This window comes from Rhagoletis zephyria, unplaced genomic scaffold (assembly GCF_001687245.7).
Source record: "Rhagoletis zephyria isolate East Lansing unplaced genomic scaffold, Rhagoletis_zephyria_1.1 Rzeph_scaffold_00799, whole genome shotgun sequence".
NCBI classification, from domain to species: Eukaryota; Metazoa; Arthropoda; class Insecta; order Diptera; family Tephritidae; genus Rhagoletis; species Rhagoletis zephyria.
This window is the reverse complement of record NW_016157883.1, coordinates 88,767-110,369: the sequence shown is the minus strand read 5'-3', so window position 1 is coordinate 110,369 and position 21,603 is coordinate 88,767. Positions and strand designations below refer to the sequence as shown.

The window sequence follows — 21,603 nt, the reverse complement described above, 5'->3', positions numbered from 1 at the left end:
AAGTTGACCATCGAAGTCCAAAGCTGAGTTTTTGAGTCGTCCACCTACACGTACTAATGCTTCGTCGTCAATAAATGGAGATAGAGATGAAATGCAGCTGTTTGGCTTTACCCGTTCACAACTTTTCAAGGCATTGTAGTCATCCGAAATATTAGCCATTTGAATTGTTCGTAAAAGCAATTTTGTTCCCTGTTGAATATGATCAACTGTTAATCCGTTATGTCGGATCCTATGCATGAATTTGTAGATATAGCCGAAAACGTGCTGTAGTTTTGCGAACGAGTTGACATATTTGCAACGAAGTGTCATGTCAGCGCATTGAGGGACTATCAGTAGGACCTTCTTGCGAAGCTCGGGGAGATCTTTCACTACACTACAAGTCAATGGCCATTTGCTTCGACCTTCAACTAAAAATTCAGGACCGCGAATCCAAATTGAAGATTCGATGAGCTCACTGGGAGATGCGCCCCTAGAGAGAATGTCAGCTGGATTTAACTTGGTTGGCACATAATTTCACTCCATGCCTGCCGTCAACTCTTGTATTGCTGCTATGCGATTTGAAGCAAAGATTTGAAACCGAGATGGCTCGTCGCGGATCCATGCTAGTGCAACTGCGGAATCCGACCAACAAAAAAACGGGCATTCAAAAATGTTCATTTCAGCGACCTCATGAATGAGTTGTGCCAACAGTGCTGCTCCACAAAGCTCTAGCTTCGGTATTGTAAGAGTTTGGACCAATAAGCCCCAATGGGTCGTAAAAACGAGCAATTATTGATAAAATCGATCTTTTGCAATTCCTCTTTGCTGTGGCTGTGGGTGTAAATACGAAAAGTAGGCTATCAGAGGCTGGGTCCCAAGTAAGACCAAGCGTCTTAGTGACATTGCTTCCATCATCGAAGCTCAAGAGAGGTTCGGTATCTTCGCTTGGTATACCTTGAAGCAGATCCACATTATTAGTGCACCATTTCCGCAATTTAAAACAACCCTTCGCCAACATATTAGTAATTTGATTCATGATCTCTCTGACTTCTTGGACAGAATCCCCACCTGCAATAAGATCGTCGACATAAAAGTCTCGCCGCAAAATTTCAGCTCCAACAGGAAACAGCTTCTGCTCGTCAGAGGCTAATTGATGCATTGCTCGCACTGATAAAAATGCAGCCGGTCGAGTACCATAAGTTACTGTACCAAGTTTAAAAACTTGAACTTCATGTTGTGAAGTATCGCGCCACAATACGCACTGCAAGTAGGAGTCATCCTCCGAGACTCGTACACATCTGTACATTTTGCAAATATCACCAGTTAAGGCAACAGAAAATGTTCTAAAACGCAACAGTATGTTATAGAGTTTGGGTTGTATGGTAGGGCCAGTCATAAGTACATCGTTGAGGGAGTACCCGGTGGACGAAGCTGCAGAGCCGTCAAATACAACCCGTAATTTTGTGGTGGTGCTGTCTTCCTTCATTACGCAGTGATGGGGTAAAAAATATTTGCAAAGATGACGATTTTCTTCACTAACTAAAGACATATGCCCCAAGTCTAAGTATTCTTGCATAAACGCAGCGTAATTTTGCTTTAGTTCACGTTGGCGATCTAATTTACGCTCTAGATTTAGGAATCGACGCAATGCTTGCGGATATGACTCACCTAGCATACATATATTGGGTTTAATAGGCAATCGAACCGAATAGTCCCCAGTTGATAATCGAGTAAAGTTAGCCTTGAAGTGGGATTCACAATCAATCTCTTCCTTGGTATATTTGACTACAGAGGAAGCGCAGCTTTCAAGCTCCCAAAAGCGACGCACCAACTGATCAAGCTGAGTGGATGGTTTCGTTGAGGATACCGCGTTTAGAACCCTTGCTGTTCTGGGCTTAGAGTCGCCACCTGTGACCACCCATCCTAATCTGGTTTTTTGAAGTAGCGGCAGACCAGAAGCCAACTTGATCTGCCCAACACACAAAAGATCATAGAAAAGACTTGCACCTATAAGCATATCAACGCGTTGGGATTTGTGAAAGTCTTTATCTGCTAGACGAATGTTGGAGGGAATGTTCCACGATGCTATGTTTAGACTGAAGTTAGGTTGATTGTCTGTTATGTTGGGGGCTACTAAAGCAGAAATGAAAGTAGTGTATTCAGAAGTTTGAGAACGAAGATTTATGTTGACAGTAAAACCATCAGACTGGAACTCGGAGTCGCCAAGACCAGATACAGCTGCAAATGATTTAGTTTTGCGCAGTTGTAATTGCTGAGCAAGTCGAGATGTGATTATGTGCAATTGCGATCCGGAATCGAGCAACGCACGACAGGGTACCCATGTACCAGCACTATTCTTGACGTCAACAACCGCAGTAGCGAGGAGCACAACATCACAATTGAGATTCGGGGCACCCGAAGAATCAATGACAGAAGGGGAAACAACAGTGAGAGAGCGATGTGGATGTTGCGGAGTAGATTGCGATGACAATGGAGGGTTTTGTTGTTCATTTATTATGCCCCGGCTATTGGCATGGTCCAAATGCAATGAGCTATGATGTTTACCGCCGCATGAACGACATGAACCGGCAGCGCACGCTCTCAACTGGTGGCCTCTTCGAAGGCAATTAATGCATAATGACAGCCGCTTGGCTTCTTTAAGACGTAGTTGTGGCGATAAATTATTAAATCTACTGCAGCTATATATGGAATGGTCTGTGGTGTCGCAGAGAACACAGCCATTTGATGTGTTAGTGGATATAAAAGATTTTCTACTGGAGTTAGTGTTTCTACTATTCTTGCCCACCTGAGATATACGAGTACTTGCTGCAACGGAGTGCTCGACGTTTTCCAACTTTTGGCATCGTTTTTCCAGAAAAGTAGTAAATTGTTCACATGATGGTATGACATCTAAGGGCGCGGTTTCTTCCCACTTAGTCTGAGTTGCACCATCCACCTTTTCAAGTAGCGTATGTATGATTATGCCGGCTGCTACTTGCTCCGAGTCTCCAATAGTTAGCAATGCTCGTAAGTTAGCGTTAACTTTATCTGATAGCTCACGTAATTTTACTGCTGAAGATGCTTCAACCCTTTTCAACCCCAGAATCTCAGTGATGTGTGCCTGAAAAATAAGACGCTTATTATTAAAACGTTTCTGGAGCAACTCCAAAGCAATATTATAGTTTAAATCACTGATCTCCAACGAACGGATGGTATCCAATGCAGCACCTTTCAGCGACGTTCGCAAATGCTGCATTTTCTCGACATCAGTGAGATCAGGATCTTTATCGATGATTGTTGTAAACATTGAAATGAAGTCGGTGTATTCCGTGTATACACCACTAAATGTAGGCAACTTTAATTCAGGTAACCGTGGTCGACTTTGCATTATGATCGTTTGACCTTCAGGTGTATGCTCATATCGCATGGTTGAACAAGGTGGCATTTGAGATGAACGCTTTCGAATCTCATGCCGTATACGAGACCGTACTGAAATGAGCAAATCCTCGAAGTTTGAGCGCAGTTCCCCACCAATTTCATCAAAATCAAGCTCCTCGAGTTTGTCATAAATTGAATTAAACGTAGCGGCAATATGGTCCAGGCACTCCAGCCTTACGCTTAAATCCGATTCGTTAAGCAAATTGATTTTCTCCCCTTCGATCGTCTGTTCAATATTTTGCGCCTGCACATAAATTGATTGTGCCTTGCGCTTGTAAAAAATTTTCTTATCCGCAAGTGGTGGACTAGACTGCCCATCTTCTGTCATGATGCAATGTTGAAAAACTGACCAACTTGCCGAGAAAACAAAAATGTATGATATCCAGTTTTATTTTTTCCAAAATATTGTGTGATTTTGCAACGGCACGAATTTACCGCTTTATTCCCGTATGTATTTGGGTGCCAATAAATTTGGATACCAGCAGACGCAACTATAGGTTCGTTTTTCAGCTAACTTATGTATGTACTCCAGTAATATTCCAATATATATTTACCGCTTCACCGAATGTAAGTGTGTACCTACATACATATATACTGCGCAGTCAGCCGGTAGAAAAAACGTTTACTGCTATATATGGCAATTGCTATTTTTCCTCTTATTTCGATAAGACAATAGCAATCACGTCGGGGTCACCAAAAAATGTGTAGCCTTCGAGCTTTTTCGTTGGCTAATTTCGACGCAATAAATAAATAAAAACGCTCGTCGTCCAAAAACAAATACAATTTTATGTACTTTATTTGCAGAAGCAGGCGGGTTCGAATAACCCGTGCTTCACGATTAGCGATTGACAACGAACTAACTTAAAAATGATAGATGAAATTAATGAGAGCCTTTAGCAAAAGGCAATTGCAATAAATGTCATTAACTTGTATGAGTGTGTATATGTACATATGTCTGCAACTAACTACCGAATTTTCTTTATCATTGCTTCGCAAAGCAATTTACAATGTATATATGTAAATATGTAAATATGCATGAACTTAGAAGAGATTATTGCATAGAGTTTAACTAGACTGCGCTGCTTTCGCTTGTTGTGCTGACGACAGTGGCGGCGGAACCAAACAGACACTTTAGTTAAAATTTTGGTGGAGGGAATCCATCAAAAACATTTACATATAGGAACGGAAGGCCTTCTCGCAATATTTAGGCTGACGTTTTGGCTTTTAAGGGGCAGGTAACTCACAAAAAGAATTGTTAACAATTGCTATAGATGCTTCAGGGCAAATCCTCGTCCCCTTTTTCAAATCATGGGTAATTTACCTGCGGATAGAGTAAGATGCACCAAGCCCTTCTTGAATGCTAGGGTTGATTTCTTGGGTCCTATAGAAATTCACCACAAAATAAGAGGCAAACGAGTAGATAAAGCCTATGTGTGTGTATTTTTGTGTTTCAGCACAAAGGCAGTACACTTAGTAGTGGTATCAGGCTCAGCAGCTTTTATAGGAGCCTTAAAAAGATTTGTGGGAAGACGTGGTTGTCCTGCAAAAATATACTCCGACAACGGAACAAATTTCATTGGGGCAGCAAATAGTTTACATGAAATTTATATATTATTTCAAAAGGAGCAACTCGGAAAAGAAGTCTCCTCGTTCTGTGCTGTACACAGCATTAATTGGGTGAATATACCAGCTCGATCTCCACACGTAGGAGGGTTATGAGAAGCAATTCAAAGGAAAAAAGTGGAAAGAAATTCAAAGGAATTTTGGAAGCGCTGGCCACTGGAGTACCTAAGCGAACTTCAGAAAAGAGTCAAGTGGCAAAGGCCACAAGATAACTTACCCCAAGGGAGTTAAGTTCTCCTTAAGGAAGAAAATCTTCCAACAATGACTTGGAGAAGGGGCAGGGTTGAGAACCTCATCATCGGAAAAGATGGAAAATGCGGGATGGTAGACGTANAACTCGGAAAAGAAGTCTCCTCGTAATGTGCTGTACACAGCATTAATTGGGTGAATATACCAGCTCGATCTCCACACGTAGGAGGGTTATGAGAAGCAATTCAAAGGAAAAAAGTGGAAAGAAATTCAAAGGAATTTTGGAAGCGCTGGCCACTGGAGTACCTAAGCGAACTTCAGAAAAGAGTCAAGTGGCAAAGGCCACAAAATAACTTACCCCAAGGGAGTTAAGTTCTCCTTAAGGAAGAAAATCTTCCAACAATGACTTGGAGAAGGGGCAGGGTTGAGAACCTCATCATCGGAAAAGATGGAAAATGCGGGATGGTAGACGTAAGGACCAGCACTGGAATGACAAAAAGATTAATAACCAATGTTTGTCCTTTTCCTACGGAAACAGAAAGAAATATAAGTAGAAATGAGGAATCCCATAAGAATAGGAATTTAAGGCATAAAAATAAAAATGTTCTAATGACGATGTAGTACTACCACTCTACAATTGTCAAGTAATTATAGAAAAATTTAGGGACAAGTCAGGGATATTAATAGAGAGGCAAGACAGTTTGGGTTTGACGAAGACATCATGGGAAATAATCATCCACGTGAACATGACGGATTATCAGCACCAAATACAGCTTCTAATGGGAACACCCTCGGCTCTACAAAAACTCGCCAAGCTACTGGACAAGGGAGACTCAGAATCTCAAAAGGTAGTTGAGACCTTAGTTAATCAGGTCATTCATCGCATTAAAGAAGTCAACCAAAAGGATGCACTGATGAGATTTAATGGAAGAAATAGAGCATCTAGGTCTATACTGCCATTCGTTGGAAGCGTGTATCATTCAGTGTTTGGTCTAATGGATGAAGAACACGCAGATGAATTGGTGGCGACAATAAAAAGGACCCATAAAAAGCAAGAATACTTGCTTAAGCTATACCAGAATCAATCCTCCTTTGAAGACATAACGCAAGAGGTTTTGAAGAAACAAAATTAAGTTATTCGAAATAATTTCAACCGAATATCTGACCCCATACAAATAATAAAGAAAGCGGCTGAAAATTAATTAGCAATATAAGGCTTTCAAAACTATATAGCAAGCGTTAACATTGCAATAGCGTCAATAGAGCAACTGCAAAGAGATACTACGGATTTGATTTGGAATTCAAAGGGAAATTTCATGAAAAGGATTTTACCTATCGACAGATTCCAAACCCAAATAGCAACAATTACGGCAAATTGAAATGATGACTTACAATTGCCAGATACCGACCCGTTTGAGCTATCAAAAATATCACGGATCACAACCACAATAAACCAAGGCTTCTGTTTAGTGCGAATTCAAATACCACTTATACAAAGCCAACAGCTGCAGTTATTTGCATTGACCAGTTATACGATTCTGCACGACGGCTACTTCGTGAGCTTTAAACTCGCATATGAATATCTGGTAGTAAATAAGGAGAAATCAATGTATAGTAGCCTGACAGAAACTAAATATTCGTATTGCCAGAAAATGAGAAGAATCACGCTGTGTCCCCAAATTGGACCACTCTACAATGTAAGAAAGGACCATTCGTGCGAACTAGAGCTATTCTTTAATTCGAAGCAATTACCATTATCATGTGTGGTGAATATAATGCCTCTGCATGAAGTTTGGTTGCAGCTTAAATCCTCAAACAGCTGGCTGTACTCCGTCCCTGAAGACACAAAGGCCGAAGTCAGTTGCGGCAGTTCTTATACGGCACATATTTTAGTTGACCAAGGCATTGTAAAACTGCAACCTGGCTGCCACTTAACAACCGCGATAGTAAGCGTTTGGGCACACAAAGCACCAACCACTGTTATTCAGTACAATATGCCCCATGAAAGAAGTCAACCGTCGTGCTGTGCGGACGTATTTTTCTTTGCTCGTCAATTCAAATCGAATTACAAAATAAATCTTAGCGTGAGAGTGACTATTTCTATCTTAAATGTTGATACATTTGTGCGAATGTGAACCCTTTATAAATCTGATAAGTGACTCTTGTGATAACAAGCACAAGATAAGTGATAACATAAAAATCATTATTTTATGCTTTAATCTAAAATGCCTTGCATATGTAACCAAAAGGTTGGTCGGTCTCGACAATCGATTCAGTGCGTTCAGTGCAATGAACTCTTTCATTTGGCTTGTGTTGGTATAAAGCAATCTGATGCTGAATTTCTCGCCAGTTCTGATAAGGGCCTTTTATGCAAAGTCTGCGCGGACATTCGTCGACGGTCATTCCGTTCGTCTCCCCCGCCTCCACCTGCTTTGGATGAAAAGAGTGAAAGTGCTTCGCCTAATATTGTAGCTAAATCCGACTCTCTAAAAAGTGCTAATTTGAAATCGGCCGCCTCGGTCAAACAGTCTGTTAATACTCCGATTGAAGCCAATACCCAAGAACAACAAATAACTTTGGGATCGTTGTACAATATTATTGTCTCTCTTCGAGCCGACAATAACCGAATGTTCAACTGTATCACTGCGCAGCGCGATGAAAACAACAAGCTAGTGTCGAAAATTGATAATTTGCATTCTGATCTTATTTCCGTTCGGTGTGCTCTGCAAGAAAAAGACGGTGCGATTGCCTCACTCAAAGCTGAGTTGACTATTTAACCTACGTTCATGTGTGATTACTGCTGTCGAGAACATATCCAAGTGTGTTGTTAGTGAAGCTAACGTACCTAACAATATTGTACTGCCCTTAAAGGGGGGCGATGGTGTCAACAATGTTCCACCCCCTGCCTCCTCTCCACCTGTTCCTGTCTCTGACGCTTCGCATGCAAATGTTACTAATAGTGATGCCCTCACTACCACTTCTAATGTTAATGTGTCTGCCGCTGCTTCTACCAATGATGTTATGCGATTAACTCCGACCTACAAGGCTGCTCTCATTGGCGCAATGAATGCTACCTCGTCTGCTACTGTACCAGTACCACGCTCTTCTTCGTCTCTTTCGTTTCATATTCACGCAGCTTCTACGGCTAACATATGTACTGGTGCTACTGCGATAGCTATGTCGTCAGCGACGGCGCCAACTCAAAGCTGTTCATCGTCTCTATCGTCATGCACCCAGATAGATGTTACTGCGAACACATGGATTGATACTACTCCGACATCCACTTCCTTTGGTTCTATTACTGCTCCCTCACAATCTGTTCTGACTGATACTAATACTGCCACCATTAGCCAAAATTCTGGCTGGAAAACAGCTAAAAACAGTCGTTCGAAGCCCAGGAAACCTTTAATTATTGGCTCAAACAACAACAATGAATTAAATGTGGTTTCTAATCAGAAGTGGTTGCATCTGTCTTCGTTTTCAAATAATGTTACTGCTGAGAACATAATCAGTTATGCATCTAAACATGCTAAAATCGATATTAAATTTCTTAACTGCTTCCCGCTAATAAAAAAGGACACTAATATAGATGAAATTATGAAAGTAAATTTTAAATTAGGGGTTAATGAGTGCTTTTATGACAAAGTGCTCAATGCGAATATTTGGCCAACGAATGTTATGATTCGACCCTTTCGGTTTTTCCAAAAATTCCAGTTAATTGCCACATGAATCATCCCAAGTATATGAAGCATCTTACAATATATTTTCCAAATGTATCCGGCCTGCGGACTAAATCTAACTCGCTTTTCAATATGAGCTCGCATGCTGAATATGACATTTTTGTCTTGATAGAAACCTGGCTGAATTCGGAGTTTTTTGACAGCGAATTCTTCGACGCCAATTTGTATTGCGTTTATCGCAAAGATCGGGACTACTCCAAATTAGGCCTCTCGAGAGGAGGTGGGGTTCTCATCGCTGTTCATCGTCCGATTCGCTCATCGCTTGTGAGTTTGAGCAACACGGACTCCTTGTTGGATCAATTGTGTGTCTCGGTGCTTGACAACCCCAGAACTTTTATCTGCGCGGCATGCATCCCTCCGCGCACGTTGACAACGTTGTCGATCTCGTCTGTAATCATCATAGTGATAATTTTTGCATTCTCTGTGACTTTAATTTACCGAACGTGGAATGGTCATACTTAGACAATACTTCAACTTTACTTCCTAAATATGTGAACGGTTTTTCTGAATCGTATCTTGTAGACAACTTCTTAAGTGTTAATCTATCCCAGATAAATAGTCTCACTAATAAGTTATCCAGAACTCTTGATCTAGTTTTCATTAATGAAAATATGAACTTTAATTTAAGTGAATGCCTTGATCCACTTTCATGTCCCGGTTTGCATCATGTGCCGCTTTCTCTTTTCTCGAATTTTATAACTTTGAAAGTATCTGTTCGAATAATCTAACGCCTAGTTTTAGTTTTAGGCGTTGCAATTTTGATATTGTCAACCTTGAAATCACCTCCACAGACTGGGGATCACTATTTTCTGGATTCGATGTTACGGAATGTTATAATATTTTTCAAAATAGAGTCAATGAAATCTGTGTGAACAATGTTCCGCTAAAAAAAAAAAAACTGCTACAAAATCCCATGGTATACTAAGAAACTAAAGAAGCTAAAGAATTTGAGAAATAAGTTTTACAAAAAATTCAAATCAACTAAAATGTCTGCTTTTAAAGATAAATATCTTCACTATTCGAGAGAGTTTAAAAAGTTAGGTAAAATACTTCAGAGCAGGTATGTTCGCAATTTCGAGACGGATATCAAGGTGAATACAAAGTCGTTCTGGAACTATGTAAATTCAAAAAAATCGTGCTCTAGTATTCCCTCGGAAGTCTTTTATAATGGGACCCATGCCTCTTCTTCTTCTGAGGCTGCAAATCTTTTTGCTGACTTCTTCCGCTCGAATTTTGTGACACAGTCGGACACCTCTCGGGGTTTTTTTTTTCCAACTGTGGATTCTCCAATTAACTTTGGCAGGCTCTCATTATCTCTTGATGATGTAGTTTATGGCATTTTGCAAATCAAATCCTCATTGCAGACAGACGTTGATGGCTTATCATCGTATCTTCTTAAGAATTGTTTGGCCTTTACAAACCCACTTCTGTTACTATTCAATAAATCACCTGGGTGTGGCGAGTTCATTGATGCCTGGAAAGTTACCTTCATTAGCCATATATTTAAAAGTGGTGACAAAAGCAATGTTTCCAACTAAAGGCCCATCGCCAAGTTGTCGACTGTTTCAAAGCTGTTTGAATATATTGTTAAGCAGAAGTTGTATTTTACAGTCAAATGCTTAATTTCCGATCATCAGCAAGGTTTCATGTCCGGTAGGTCTACTGTGACAAATCTAGCAATTTTCTCGGAATTTGGTATGACGGCTTTCAATGACCGCCTTCAAGTCGACACTGTATATACAGATCTTTCAAAAGCCTTCGATAAAGTCAGCCATTCAATTTTCATTTCTAAATTAGCTAGTTTGGGTTTTCATTCACTATTTTTATCTTGGATAAAATCCTATCTTCAGCATCGAAACTGTGTAGTCGTTGTCGACAATATGCACTCCAACTCTTTCATAGCGTCGTTTGGGGTTCCACAAGGCAGCATCTTAGGCCCCCTGCTATTTGTCATTTTTATTAATGACATATCGAGTTGTTTTGTTAACGCTAATTTCCTTTTATACGCTGATTATTTGAAGATTTTTTCGACCATTTCTAATTCTTCAGACTCCATTAAGATTCAATCAGACCTTGACAATGTCTCAGCCTGGTGTCGAACCAATGGCCTCGAGTTTAACATAATTAAGTGTTTTCATTTATCATACTCCAAATCGCGTTGCGTTATCCCCACCTCTTATTGCATTGCTGGTACCCGTCTATCTGCTCTTAATGAGATAACTGACTTAGGTGTAGTTTTTGACTCGAAATTTTTATTTAATAGTTATCTAAATTACAGCATTGCTAAGTCATATTCAGTGCTTGCTTTCATTCGTCGATTTAGCTCAGATTTCACAGATCCGCATACTCTTAAGTTACTGTTCACGTCACTGGTACGCTCTAAGTTGGAATACGCTTCTTTTATCTGGAGACCCTATCATGGATGCCATATTAATAGACTCGAGCGGGTTCAAAAAACGTTTTTACGTTTTGCTCTACGGTCGTTGAATTTCGCCGACCCTATTCCCTCATATAAAGCCAGGTGTGCGCTAATTGACTTGAAATCTCTTCAAAGCAGAAGAACTATCCTTTCGCTCACCTTTGTCTTCGATATTATTAAGGGTGTAATTGATTCACCATATCTCCTCGAGCGCATTTGTTTCCATATCCCTAACCGGACTCTCCGAAATAGATATATTTTTTATACAGAATGTGTCCGAACTCTTTACGCTTCTAATGCTCCAATTTTTCGAGCTCTGACTGAGTTCAATATTCTCTCAAATTCTCTAGCCATTGATTTTTCTATATCTAAGTCTGATTTCAAATCAATGTTAAATGCAATGAGTTTTAATGTATAAATCCTTCTATTTCTAAGTAGTCTGTAAGTAACTTTGTTAATCTAGATTACTACTGATTGAATAAATAAATAAATTAATTAATATGAGCAGGGGTTTTCCGCCCATGAAGCACATTACTATAAAAGGGACTATAATGACATACTCGATTCCGGACATTCCACGGCCACCAGCCATTGTTGATTTCTCAGAAGACATCGATTTCCACCACCTGATGGACTACAGCTCGAATATATCAACTTGGATCATTATCGCAGGAGTCATCATGGGAATGATCGTCATCTTTCGGAAGCTATGTGGCCTCTCAACACAATATCTTCCCGCTGCTCTGGCCCTTAGATAGTAGAAAAGTAGATAAGGATAAATAAGTACATAATTATAAGTACAGTAGGTTGAATATTGTCATTGTGCGTGTAATTTTCTAGAGTAGTTTCGTGCTCTCTTTATCTCCATGTAATAACTCTTCCTTCGTTGGTATACTCTGATGAACATATGTGAGGATGATAGAAAGGCCAACTTATATAAAGTAGTGTTACAGGAGCAGTTGAAATTTTCGCCCGATGTTTCTTAAAGAAAGCCATAAACGTAGCGACCGTTGGTTCAACTTGGTGTTCTTTTGCTCTAGATTGCACCGTTTGTGGGCCTGTTGAATGAATTTATGTCTTGGTTGTATGAAAGATCAAAAAATTTGGATTTTCTGGCAAGTTGTACAACGTATCGCTACATTAATGGCCATGTTGTACAAACTCATTTAATTAAACGCACTAAATAACCGAAAATGGATAACTCAGCCGAAGTAGGTACGTGCTGTCGTTGAATTTTATAAATGTAAGCCGAAAGTATGAAATTGTAAAAATGAGATTTTACAATGAGACTGCTCGCAAAATTGCAATTTTTGTGGGCAAAACGTCCAACATGATTGCGGATTTATTTGAACCAACGTTTTCGGCTTGCAATATGTCAAAAGGATGTGTTTGTTGTAATTCGTTCTGTCATTTACTACCATTATGCGAAGGCCAATTCATGAAATCATTTCATGCGCTTGGGTAGAAACTGAATGAATGAACACCATTTCATGATTTCAATCAGCTCGAAATTGAGTTTATGCACTTAGTTTTTACTCAGATCGATGAAATGATTTCGTGAATTGGACTACGCATACATGTGATACTTATGCTTTTAATTTATAAGGTAATTTTATGTTTTTATACTCTTGCTACCACATGAATATATGAATTCGTGATAATATATAAATTCGCCTTGGAAGATAGAAAGTGAGTAAGAATAAATGCCGAACAAAGGAGTTTGTCTTATTTAAACTTAAATAAATGCATTTTGCAAACAAAAGTGCGTATGTTACTTAGTGCCTTGGTAATGGCGAATTCGTAAGGATCTATTGATTGCATTATAAACATTTTCATTTATTTGTTAAACATACAATTACTTCCATTACAACCCGGTCCTATGGATGCTAGAAGCGCGAATTCATATAAGGTGGTGTTACCGGAAAATGAATAAATAAATTATATGTATATCAGAAAATTAATAAGATGAAATGAAATTATTGTTTGATTTCTAACCAAACCTATGTATGTAACTCAATCGCCTAATGGTTTGCCGAACCGTAAACATATGTTTACACATCCAATTTCGTGAGTAGGTACCTGGTACTCACACCTTTTTTAAGAAGTTTCACTTCTATCATGTGTGCGTGTGTAACACATTTTTGTTTCAATTCTACAGAGTTTTTCCTTTTAATTTATGCCCATGCTGTTACTCTACAATGCACCAAATCTTTTGAATAATTTTTTTATTCAATCATGTCATAGAAATTTAAAAAGAAATCCTGACGTCAGAGAGGAAAATTAAAAACGCTCGGTGTTTTTAAACACACCTTAAGACAAAAATAAATGTCTCATTTATATTTACATATTAAGGTACATATACATACATATGTAGTAGGGCGGGTAAATATTTTTGAAGTGGAAACTTCTTCAGCGACGGGAGTGATTTGAGACTCAATCAAACGAAAAACGAAAGAGCAACAGCAAAAACAATACGCATTTTTATGTTATTTGCCTTTAATTGTGTTTTTAAGTCTGCTTATAGAATTAAAGCGAAGTATCGAAGTCCAATTAAAGAGACTTTTTTTTATTTTTTTCGCTTTGCCGGCGGCACCACTTTGCATCCACACGTACATATTGTTGATTAAATGTAGATAGGATTTTACCAACACAATTTATTTTATTTCAGGAGACAAAAAACGTTGTATATTTAATTGAAATAATAAAATGTTTATTGAAAATTATTGATGGAATTTATGTTAAATATCAATAATTTAAAACAATTTCAATTTTTTATCAATTATGTGGAATTTCTAGAACTTAAGGACTTTGTGAATGCGAAGTTATGAAATAAATATTTAAGTTAGGGCTTTATAATTCATTATATTTTGTTCAATATCAAAGAAAGTTAGTACATAGTTACTTTGAATTATGAACTTATACTTATATTTACGGGTACCATATTAACCAACATAAAATAAAATTAATTTTTTCAAAGTGACAATCTAAATTGCCTTTGACAGAAAGCATTCCCGCACTTTGTCTTGATATGCCAGTATATTTATCTTATTAACCAACGTAAAATAAAAGACATTTTTAAAAAATGATTTGGGAATACGTACATACAACTTGTATCACACAACTACCTTAAGCATATCGTAATTTAGATGAAATATTTACCAGTTAATTACAGTATATATTTAATTGTACAAGTTGCCATTATCGAAAGGCGCTGTAACCGGATTTTAACCGATTCAGAAAAATGACCCCAAATCCTTATCAATGAATTCATCATCTTTTGCTGACAAAATGCATTTATTTTTCGAAATTATAACTGTCAACAGTGACGTGGGTGGTAAGGCGCGAATGTGCTGACTGTTTGTTTCATAACAGGAGATACTTCGTCTTGTCCTCGTTTACAACCAAACCCATTCGCTTTGCTTCCTTATCCAACCTGGAAAAGGCAGGACAGACTTCGCGGTTTTTGTTACCGAAGATGTCGATGTCACAAGCCAGCAATTACAAGCTCTTGTAGTAAATTGTTCCTGAGCGGTTCAGTTCTGCAGCTCTTAGATCTTCTCCAACATCAGATTAAAGAAGTCACATGAAAGGGAGTCGCCCTGTCTGAAACCCCGGTTGGTGGCGAACGGCTGGGGAAGTCTTTCCCAATTCTGATGGAGCTGGTGGTATTGCTCAACGTCATTTTGCACAGTCGTATCAGTTTGGCGGGGATGCCAAATTCAGACATAGCGGCGTATAGACAACTACACGCTGTGGTGGATTTTCCGGGCCCGAAGCCGCACTGATAAGGCCCAATCAGTTCATTGACGGTGAGCTTCAGTCATTCACACAATACGCTCGAGAAGATCTTGTAATCTATGGCAGGCTGTCAGCTTCAGCAGCCGTCTTCATCGACTGGGGGCCCGGGTTCTTCTTCTCCACAACTTTCCGTGTTGCTACCATTCAGTATAGTGGAAAAGTGTTCCCTCCATAATTTAAGTACGTTCTGAACATCGGTAACGCCATTGTTGTTCTTACAGGAGTACGCCCTGGTCTTGAAACATTCCGTAATTCGCCTATATTTCTGGTAAAATTTTCGGACCCTCTTGCACTAACGTATTTAGGCCTCTCTCTTCTTATTGCGGCAAATAGGTCTCGCTTCCCTCTTCTGATCCCTATAGCGGTCCCAATCGCAGCGTAGCTCTGTAGGAGGTATCTTATTTCTCTGCAACTTCTTGACACTCCTCATCGTACCAGTTGTTCTTTCGGATGAATAGCGCTGCAGCCGAAATATATAGAAACCCACATGGGGATTGTTCTGCTTTGGCCCTATGTTTATCTTAGAGGAATTTACTTTTTATATGGCTACCACTACTTCCGAGTACAATAAAACACTTTACTTTTTAGTTTAATTCGTTTTTTTTTTATACCCGAGCGCACTTGTGCACAAGGGTATATTAATTATGTTCACATAACGGTTGTTTGTAACAGCCAAAACGAATCGAGATAGATATAGACAAATGTATACATAAATGCTCAGAATGAATACAGAAATCGATTAAGCCATGTCTGTCTGTCCGTCTGTACGTCCGTCCGTGTACACGATAACTCGAGCAAAAATTGAGATATTTGAAATTTGGTATGTAGGTTTCTAGTGATCCAAGGTAGGTTGGTATTGAAAATGGGCGAAATCGGACTGTAACCTCGCCCACTTCCCATATAACGGTAATTTCCAGAAATACGAAAACTGCGATATTTTAGTAACTACTGAAGATAATTCACTCAAAATTGATGCTTGCAACAATTCTTTACCAGGAAATACGTTTATGGTAAAATTTTTGAAAATGGGCGTGGCACCGCCCACTTATGATCACATATATGTATATCGGTAACCGTTTTACCAATTTGTACCAAGCTCGGTTGTTGTAGCGGCTACAACAACCCCGCCCAGGACGATTGGTATCTCAGTCGTTGTCGTCAAGTTCCACTAACGGCAACCCTAGGAAACGTGCAGCTTCTGTGGGGTTTGTCCACAGGGACAAGGCCGTTAGGGTTGTCGGGTTTTCCGGGCATGCGAAGAGATGTTTCGAGTCATGTGGGGTCTCTCCGCATGCCGGACACTCATTCGGCACATCCTCATTCAACCTACTCAGGTAGGAGTTCAACCTGCTGCAGTAGCCGGAGCGAAGTTGTGCGAGTGTTGTGCGTGTCTCCCGAGGCAGATGAAGCTCCGTCTCGTCTATGTCCGGGGGTGGTATGCCTAGAACGGCATTCACACGTCTAGAGTCTACATAACTCGAGACTGAGTCCCTGTGAATGCCGTTCAGGGCCTGTCGGTAAGCTGTCGGTTTCAGAGGTTGCTTAATGAACCTCTGGACTTCGTCCGTCAGTTCATATAGATGCCTCCTGACGTGCCTCGGCGAGGGCTCCTCTGCAAGCAGCTGTCTGCTCGGGTGGCCACTTCTGTGGCTCCCGATCAGGAACTGCTTGCAGAGCATTATATTGTGCTCCTTTACAGGGAGCATTTGCGCCTCGCCGTGTAGGTGGTGTTCAGGCGACATCAGCTCGGTATTTTTATTGTGCTTGCCACATAAAAGCAAAACGTTGAAAATTATTGAAATCGGACTAAAATTACGGCCGCTTTTCATATAACGGTAAATTTCAGAGATGCTTGAAACTGCAATATTTCGAAATTTAAGGACGCTAGTTTACTCAAAATTGATACGCCCCGGCTTGCCACCTAGCGGTAGCTTTCGGAAAGGTGAAAAAACATATATTTAATACATGCGCCGGGTATTTAATGTTCGGCTCCACCCGAACTTAGATTTAAAAAAAAAATATTCCACTTGAACTAATAAACGCTATTATTTTGTCTTAATTAATTAATTCTAGTAATTTAATATGATAATTTGTATTACAAAATATTCAAGGGATAATTTTTTTTTGTATGCAATCTTATGTTTTTATTATTTACAATTGTATGGAATATCTGTATTTCGATAACATTTAATATTTGTTTTGTTCGTTTCTTGTAGACCCTTTTTGAAATTTGGATGTACAAAGTTTGGACATTTTCAATATCTTCTTTATAATATGTATATGTGTAATATACTAACATTTGTATATTTCAATTATTCTTTCGTTTCTTTTTTTCAATATATGTATTAAAATTTAGGTATAGTTATTGTGCATGTTTTTTTATATATATATACATTTAAATCCTTCATGTAGTTTACTATTTAAACATAACAACTAAGTATAGTATTTGTATAAGTGTATCTGACGTGAAAGATTCATATTTATTTAAATTGGACATTTTCTAAAAATAGAAAAATATATGGTATTTACACGTTTAAGCAACTCAAAAGCAAAATATAGTTAAATGACCTTTTGAATTCGGTTTTTGTGAACCGTTTTAAATTTATTTTTGGTTTTATCGAAAACCGTAACATTTGCAACGTCTACTTTTTGTACAACGTGTGGCCCTAGGAAACGTGCAGGCTTTCGAGTTTGACTCTGGGCTCTTCTTGTATTAGAACTAAATCGTGTTCTTTAATTTGTACTGAACGAGAGTGTCTATCGTATACATTTTTGCTACGGACTTTATGTTTATTAATTAATTCTTTGGCTATTGCATCCATGGGCGTCGCCAGGATCGAATTTAGGGGGGCCCGACATATAAAAAAAACCCAAAATTTTCAGCTTTATGTTTCTGGCATGCGGGGGAGGATATGTACTTGCCAATTTCTTTTACAATTTTTTTTTTTTTAAGTAGACGTCTCGGTTGCTCAGCAAACCGGTTAATCGTTTCTGCAGTTATTTCACATTGATTCTCTAAAACAAATTTTTGATGTATTCTTAAAATGCATAAACCTAAAGGTAAATATTATAGGAAATTAAACTAACAATTTATTAAAACTAGTAGTGATCTCGAAATACGGGTGAGTACATAGCTCAAAATTTATTTAAAGAACTTCGTGAATGACAACAATTAATCTTGTATTGCTAGACACCTGATAACCCAGGATAATTTTTAAGTTCTTAAAAGACATCACTCTACTCTAAGCTTCATGCAGTGGGCCATGAGAAAACCGTCATATTTAAGATATAGTCCAACCTTTCACAATATCTGGTATTAGTCTTAATCTGAAACGCAATAATCATTGAAAAATTGCGCCGTTTATGGTGAAAAGCATTTAATATCACACTGTTAAACTAAAGCTGTCTTAACCCTAGAAGCCTAATCTATTTGGAAGTAACGTAAAGCTTTAACATACGCCGTAGGGGCTTACATATGTACTTAAAAGATAACCTTGGAGCTAAAATATACTTAGTCCTGCCTTATTTTTAAAGAATATGAAGTTGTGAGTTTGACTAATAATAAAACATAGCTTTAATTATAAAAACTATAACTACATTTATTTAAAACAACAAAATAAAAAGTAAATTTTGTGTGTGTAGATTATACTTTTAGAGTTAACCATTGCAGTACAAAAATTCAACCACTGGTTCTAAAAAATTTTAAATATTTATACCGGCTAATTTGAGATCGTTCATTCACATTCAATCACATACAAAAATATGTAAAGCTTTGAGGTTTGCGGTCATTCAGGGTCCTTTTTAATGGTCAGTGATATCCTAGGTGTTTAAAAAAGAATGGGATCTCAGCTATTTTTATTTTCTGCTTTCGTGAAATATATTTCAAAACTGAATAATACCTAATAACCTTACCGAATCTCAATTCCACGGAAATATGTTTGATATTTTTCAATAGACTATATTACTCACTATCGACTTTTCTGCCGCTTTTTTCTTTTTCGATAAACACGGTCAACTGCAACTGCAGCTTGCACTTTAGTTTGATATATAGCTCAATTCTGTGGCTGCTACAGATCGCTTTAACTAAGCGTATGACTGAGCAATTATATATTAGAGTCCAGCGCAAGTGTATTTGCCGCATTTCGTTCAATAAGTACTCCTTGCATTGTACTCTACTCCCAACACATTGTTACTCTTTTTCCGCATACATACACTACTTGGCGTTGAGAGAGTAAATACTTGACGTACTTGCTATTACTCCACCAAAGTACGTACTCTACTTTCCCTCATCGCGTACGAGAGATATTTGCTGCTGCCAAAAGGGAGTAGCAAATCTACTCTCTGTATACTTGTAGTACGGTAAGTACTTGCGTATTAAATTTCAATTCTGGTTGTTAGCCTACTAGTTGATATCGTTTGCAGCGCTGGTCAGTGAAATTGAAAGAGTAAAAATAGAATATGGAAATTGACGATGTAAGGAAATGTTTACGGCCTTATTTATAAAAAATAACGTAGATTTAGACAGTTGTTTAATGTGACATTTTCATAAAACTTTTGTATTCAAGCAGCTTTTTAAATCTATGTATGTACTTAAATTTTTATGAAAGTATTATTTCTCGTCTCTAATTTTCTATAAAACTATTTGCAGTCATTAACCAACAAATAAGTTGTCAAAAACAATAACTTAAGCAATGCTGCTATACGAAATAAAATTATTAGTGGCAAATCAAAATTTTCAAAAGTGCCGATTTTCACATTCGATAGTTGGACATGGTAGCGACGAGATGTACGAGAATTTTTTCTTAAGAGCTGCATACTGATTTAAGAAATTTTTTATAGAAGAAAATTTATTTTCCATTTATTGTGCGTAATTTTATATGAATTTTTAGTTTTTCTTGAGAGCCTTTACAAAAAAAAAAAAAATTTCGGAATATGTACATACATATGTTCATACATACGCAGCCATATAACTTGATTTCAAGAGAAACGAATTTTCATTTGGCACGTTCAGAAGGCGAAACAGCTCAGTAACTGGTGCGATTACACCTTCTGAACGCGTTGTTGCGTAATTCTGATCAACTGAATAGTTGCGTGTTAGATGATCGTAATATTTTTCTGATCATTTGAGACATTATGTTGGTGTGTACCTTTGAGAGTTGAATTTGACAGCTAATGTATGAAGTCGTTCAAAAGACGCATAACGATCACTGATTTTTGTTTAGCAACGGTTGCGCTCAACTGCTGCGCCTTCTGAACCTACCTATTGATAACTTTTTTTTTTTGATAACACTGCGACAGCTCAAATTGGTATTGAGTAAACCCAAATGAAAGATAGAGTTTTTGAATTTCATTGAGTTTTTTTAATAAATACTAAAATTAGAGGTGTATGAATGGCGAAAGAAAAACTTCATCCGATTTTTTTTAAATCGAAACTACATTTTAACATATGTCCATATGTCCATGCATACATAAATATATTTAATATGAACCCATGGTTTCAATTGTACGCATATCGTCAGGGTTTTCCCCATATATGTTTTGCATAGATACATATATATGTAAGTGTCATGCGGACACTTACATATATATGTATCTATGCACATACGTATCTATGCACATACGTATCTATGCACATACGTATCTATGCACTTACGTATCTATGCACATACGTATCTATGCACATACGTATCTATGCACATACGTATCTATGCACATATGTATGTATCTATGCACATACGTATCTATGCACATACATACATATGTACTTAGGTATGTATATCAGCATTTTAGTTGAAGGTACATTTTGCTCGTCGCTCTCTTCATCGCTCCACTACATTCCTGTCCTTAGTTTTTTTCAGATACCACAAATGCGCGATCCAGAAAATTCTTCTATCATTCTTGCCACAAATGCATGTTTTCTTCGAAAATACTCAAGTACTACCAGTAGAGTACTCTACTGTCAAATACCTTTTACTCGCAGTAGTTGCGGAAGGCAAAGTAAATACTCTACGCGTCTTGCTATTGATCGGTAGTTTACGTACGCTTGCAGAAACTGGTTTATGCTTACTCACACTTGACCCGAACGATGAGAGTAAGGGAGGGAAAGTATTTGCGCGGCGATCGGATGTCTTGTTAGGCCCTTTAAATGGAATTGCGCAGGAGTTTATTATATATAGATACTAAAGGCCTGAACTACAAAACATAGCGACATGTAACACATGCAAGTGCCAGTTTATATCATGTCGCTTATACATGTTTGAAAGTGATATATGAAGACATTGCCGAATAAATTCAAATCAAATCATGCATCAAATTTATGCATGTCAACAAAAGAAACACATGCGACATATTCAGCATTATTATTTACATTGTATATACACTGAGAAAAAGGATTAGTTTCGACAACTAAAGATATTT

General features: G+C 38.2%; 1 protein-coding gene across 2 annotated transcripts; it reads right to left on the bottom strand.

The window, feature by feature from the left end:
- Positions 1–9: 9 nt before the first annotated feature.
- LOC108361583 (uncharacterized) lies at positions 10–4,388 on the bottom strand. 2 transcript variants are annotated; one of them, XM_017614225.1, is made up of 2 exons: positions 3,972–4,388; positions 10–3,908 (listed from the first exon to the last, which is right to left on the bottom strand). In XM_017614225.1, the coding sequence occupies exon 2, from the start codon at positions 3,743–3,745 to the stop codon at positions 668–670; it is 3,078 nt and encodes a 1,025-aa protein (XP_017469714.1). In that variant the 5' UTR covers positions 3,746–3,908; positions 3,972–4,388; the 3' UTR covers positions 10–667. The 2 variants fall into 2 exon arrangements, with proteins under 2 accessions (XP_017469714.1, XP_017469715.1); XM_017614226.1 differs by lacking the exon at positions 3,972–4,388 and having other exon boundaries at positions 10–3,335; positions 3,382–3,462.
- Between the last annotated feature and the right edge of the window lie 17,215 nt (positions 4,389–21,603).

Coding starts and splice junctions, on each gene's coding strand:
- LOC108361583 (XM_017614225.1), bottom strand. CDS start 3,745: ATGACAGAAGATGGGCAGTCTAGTCCACCACTTGCGGATAAGAAAATT.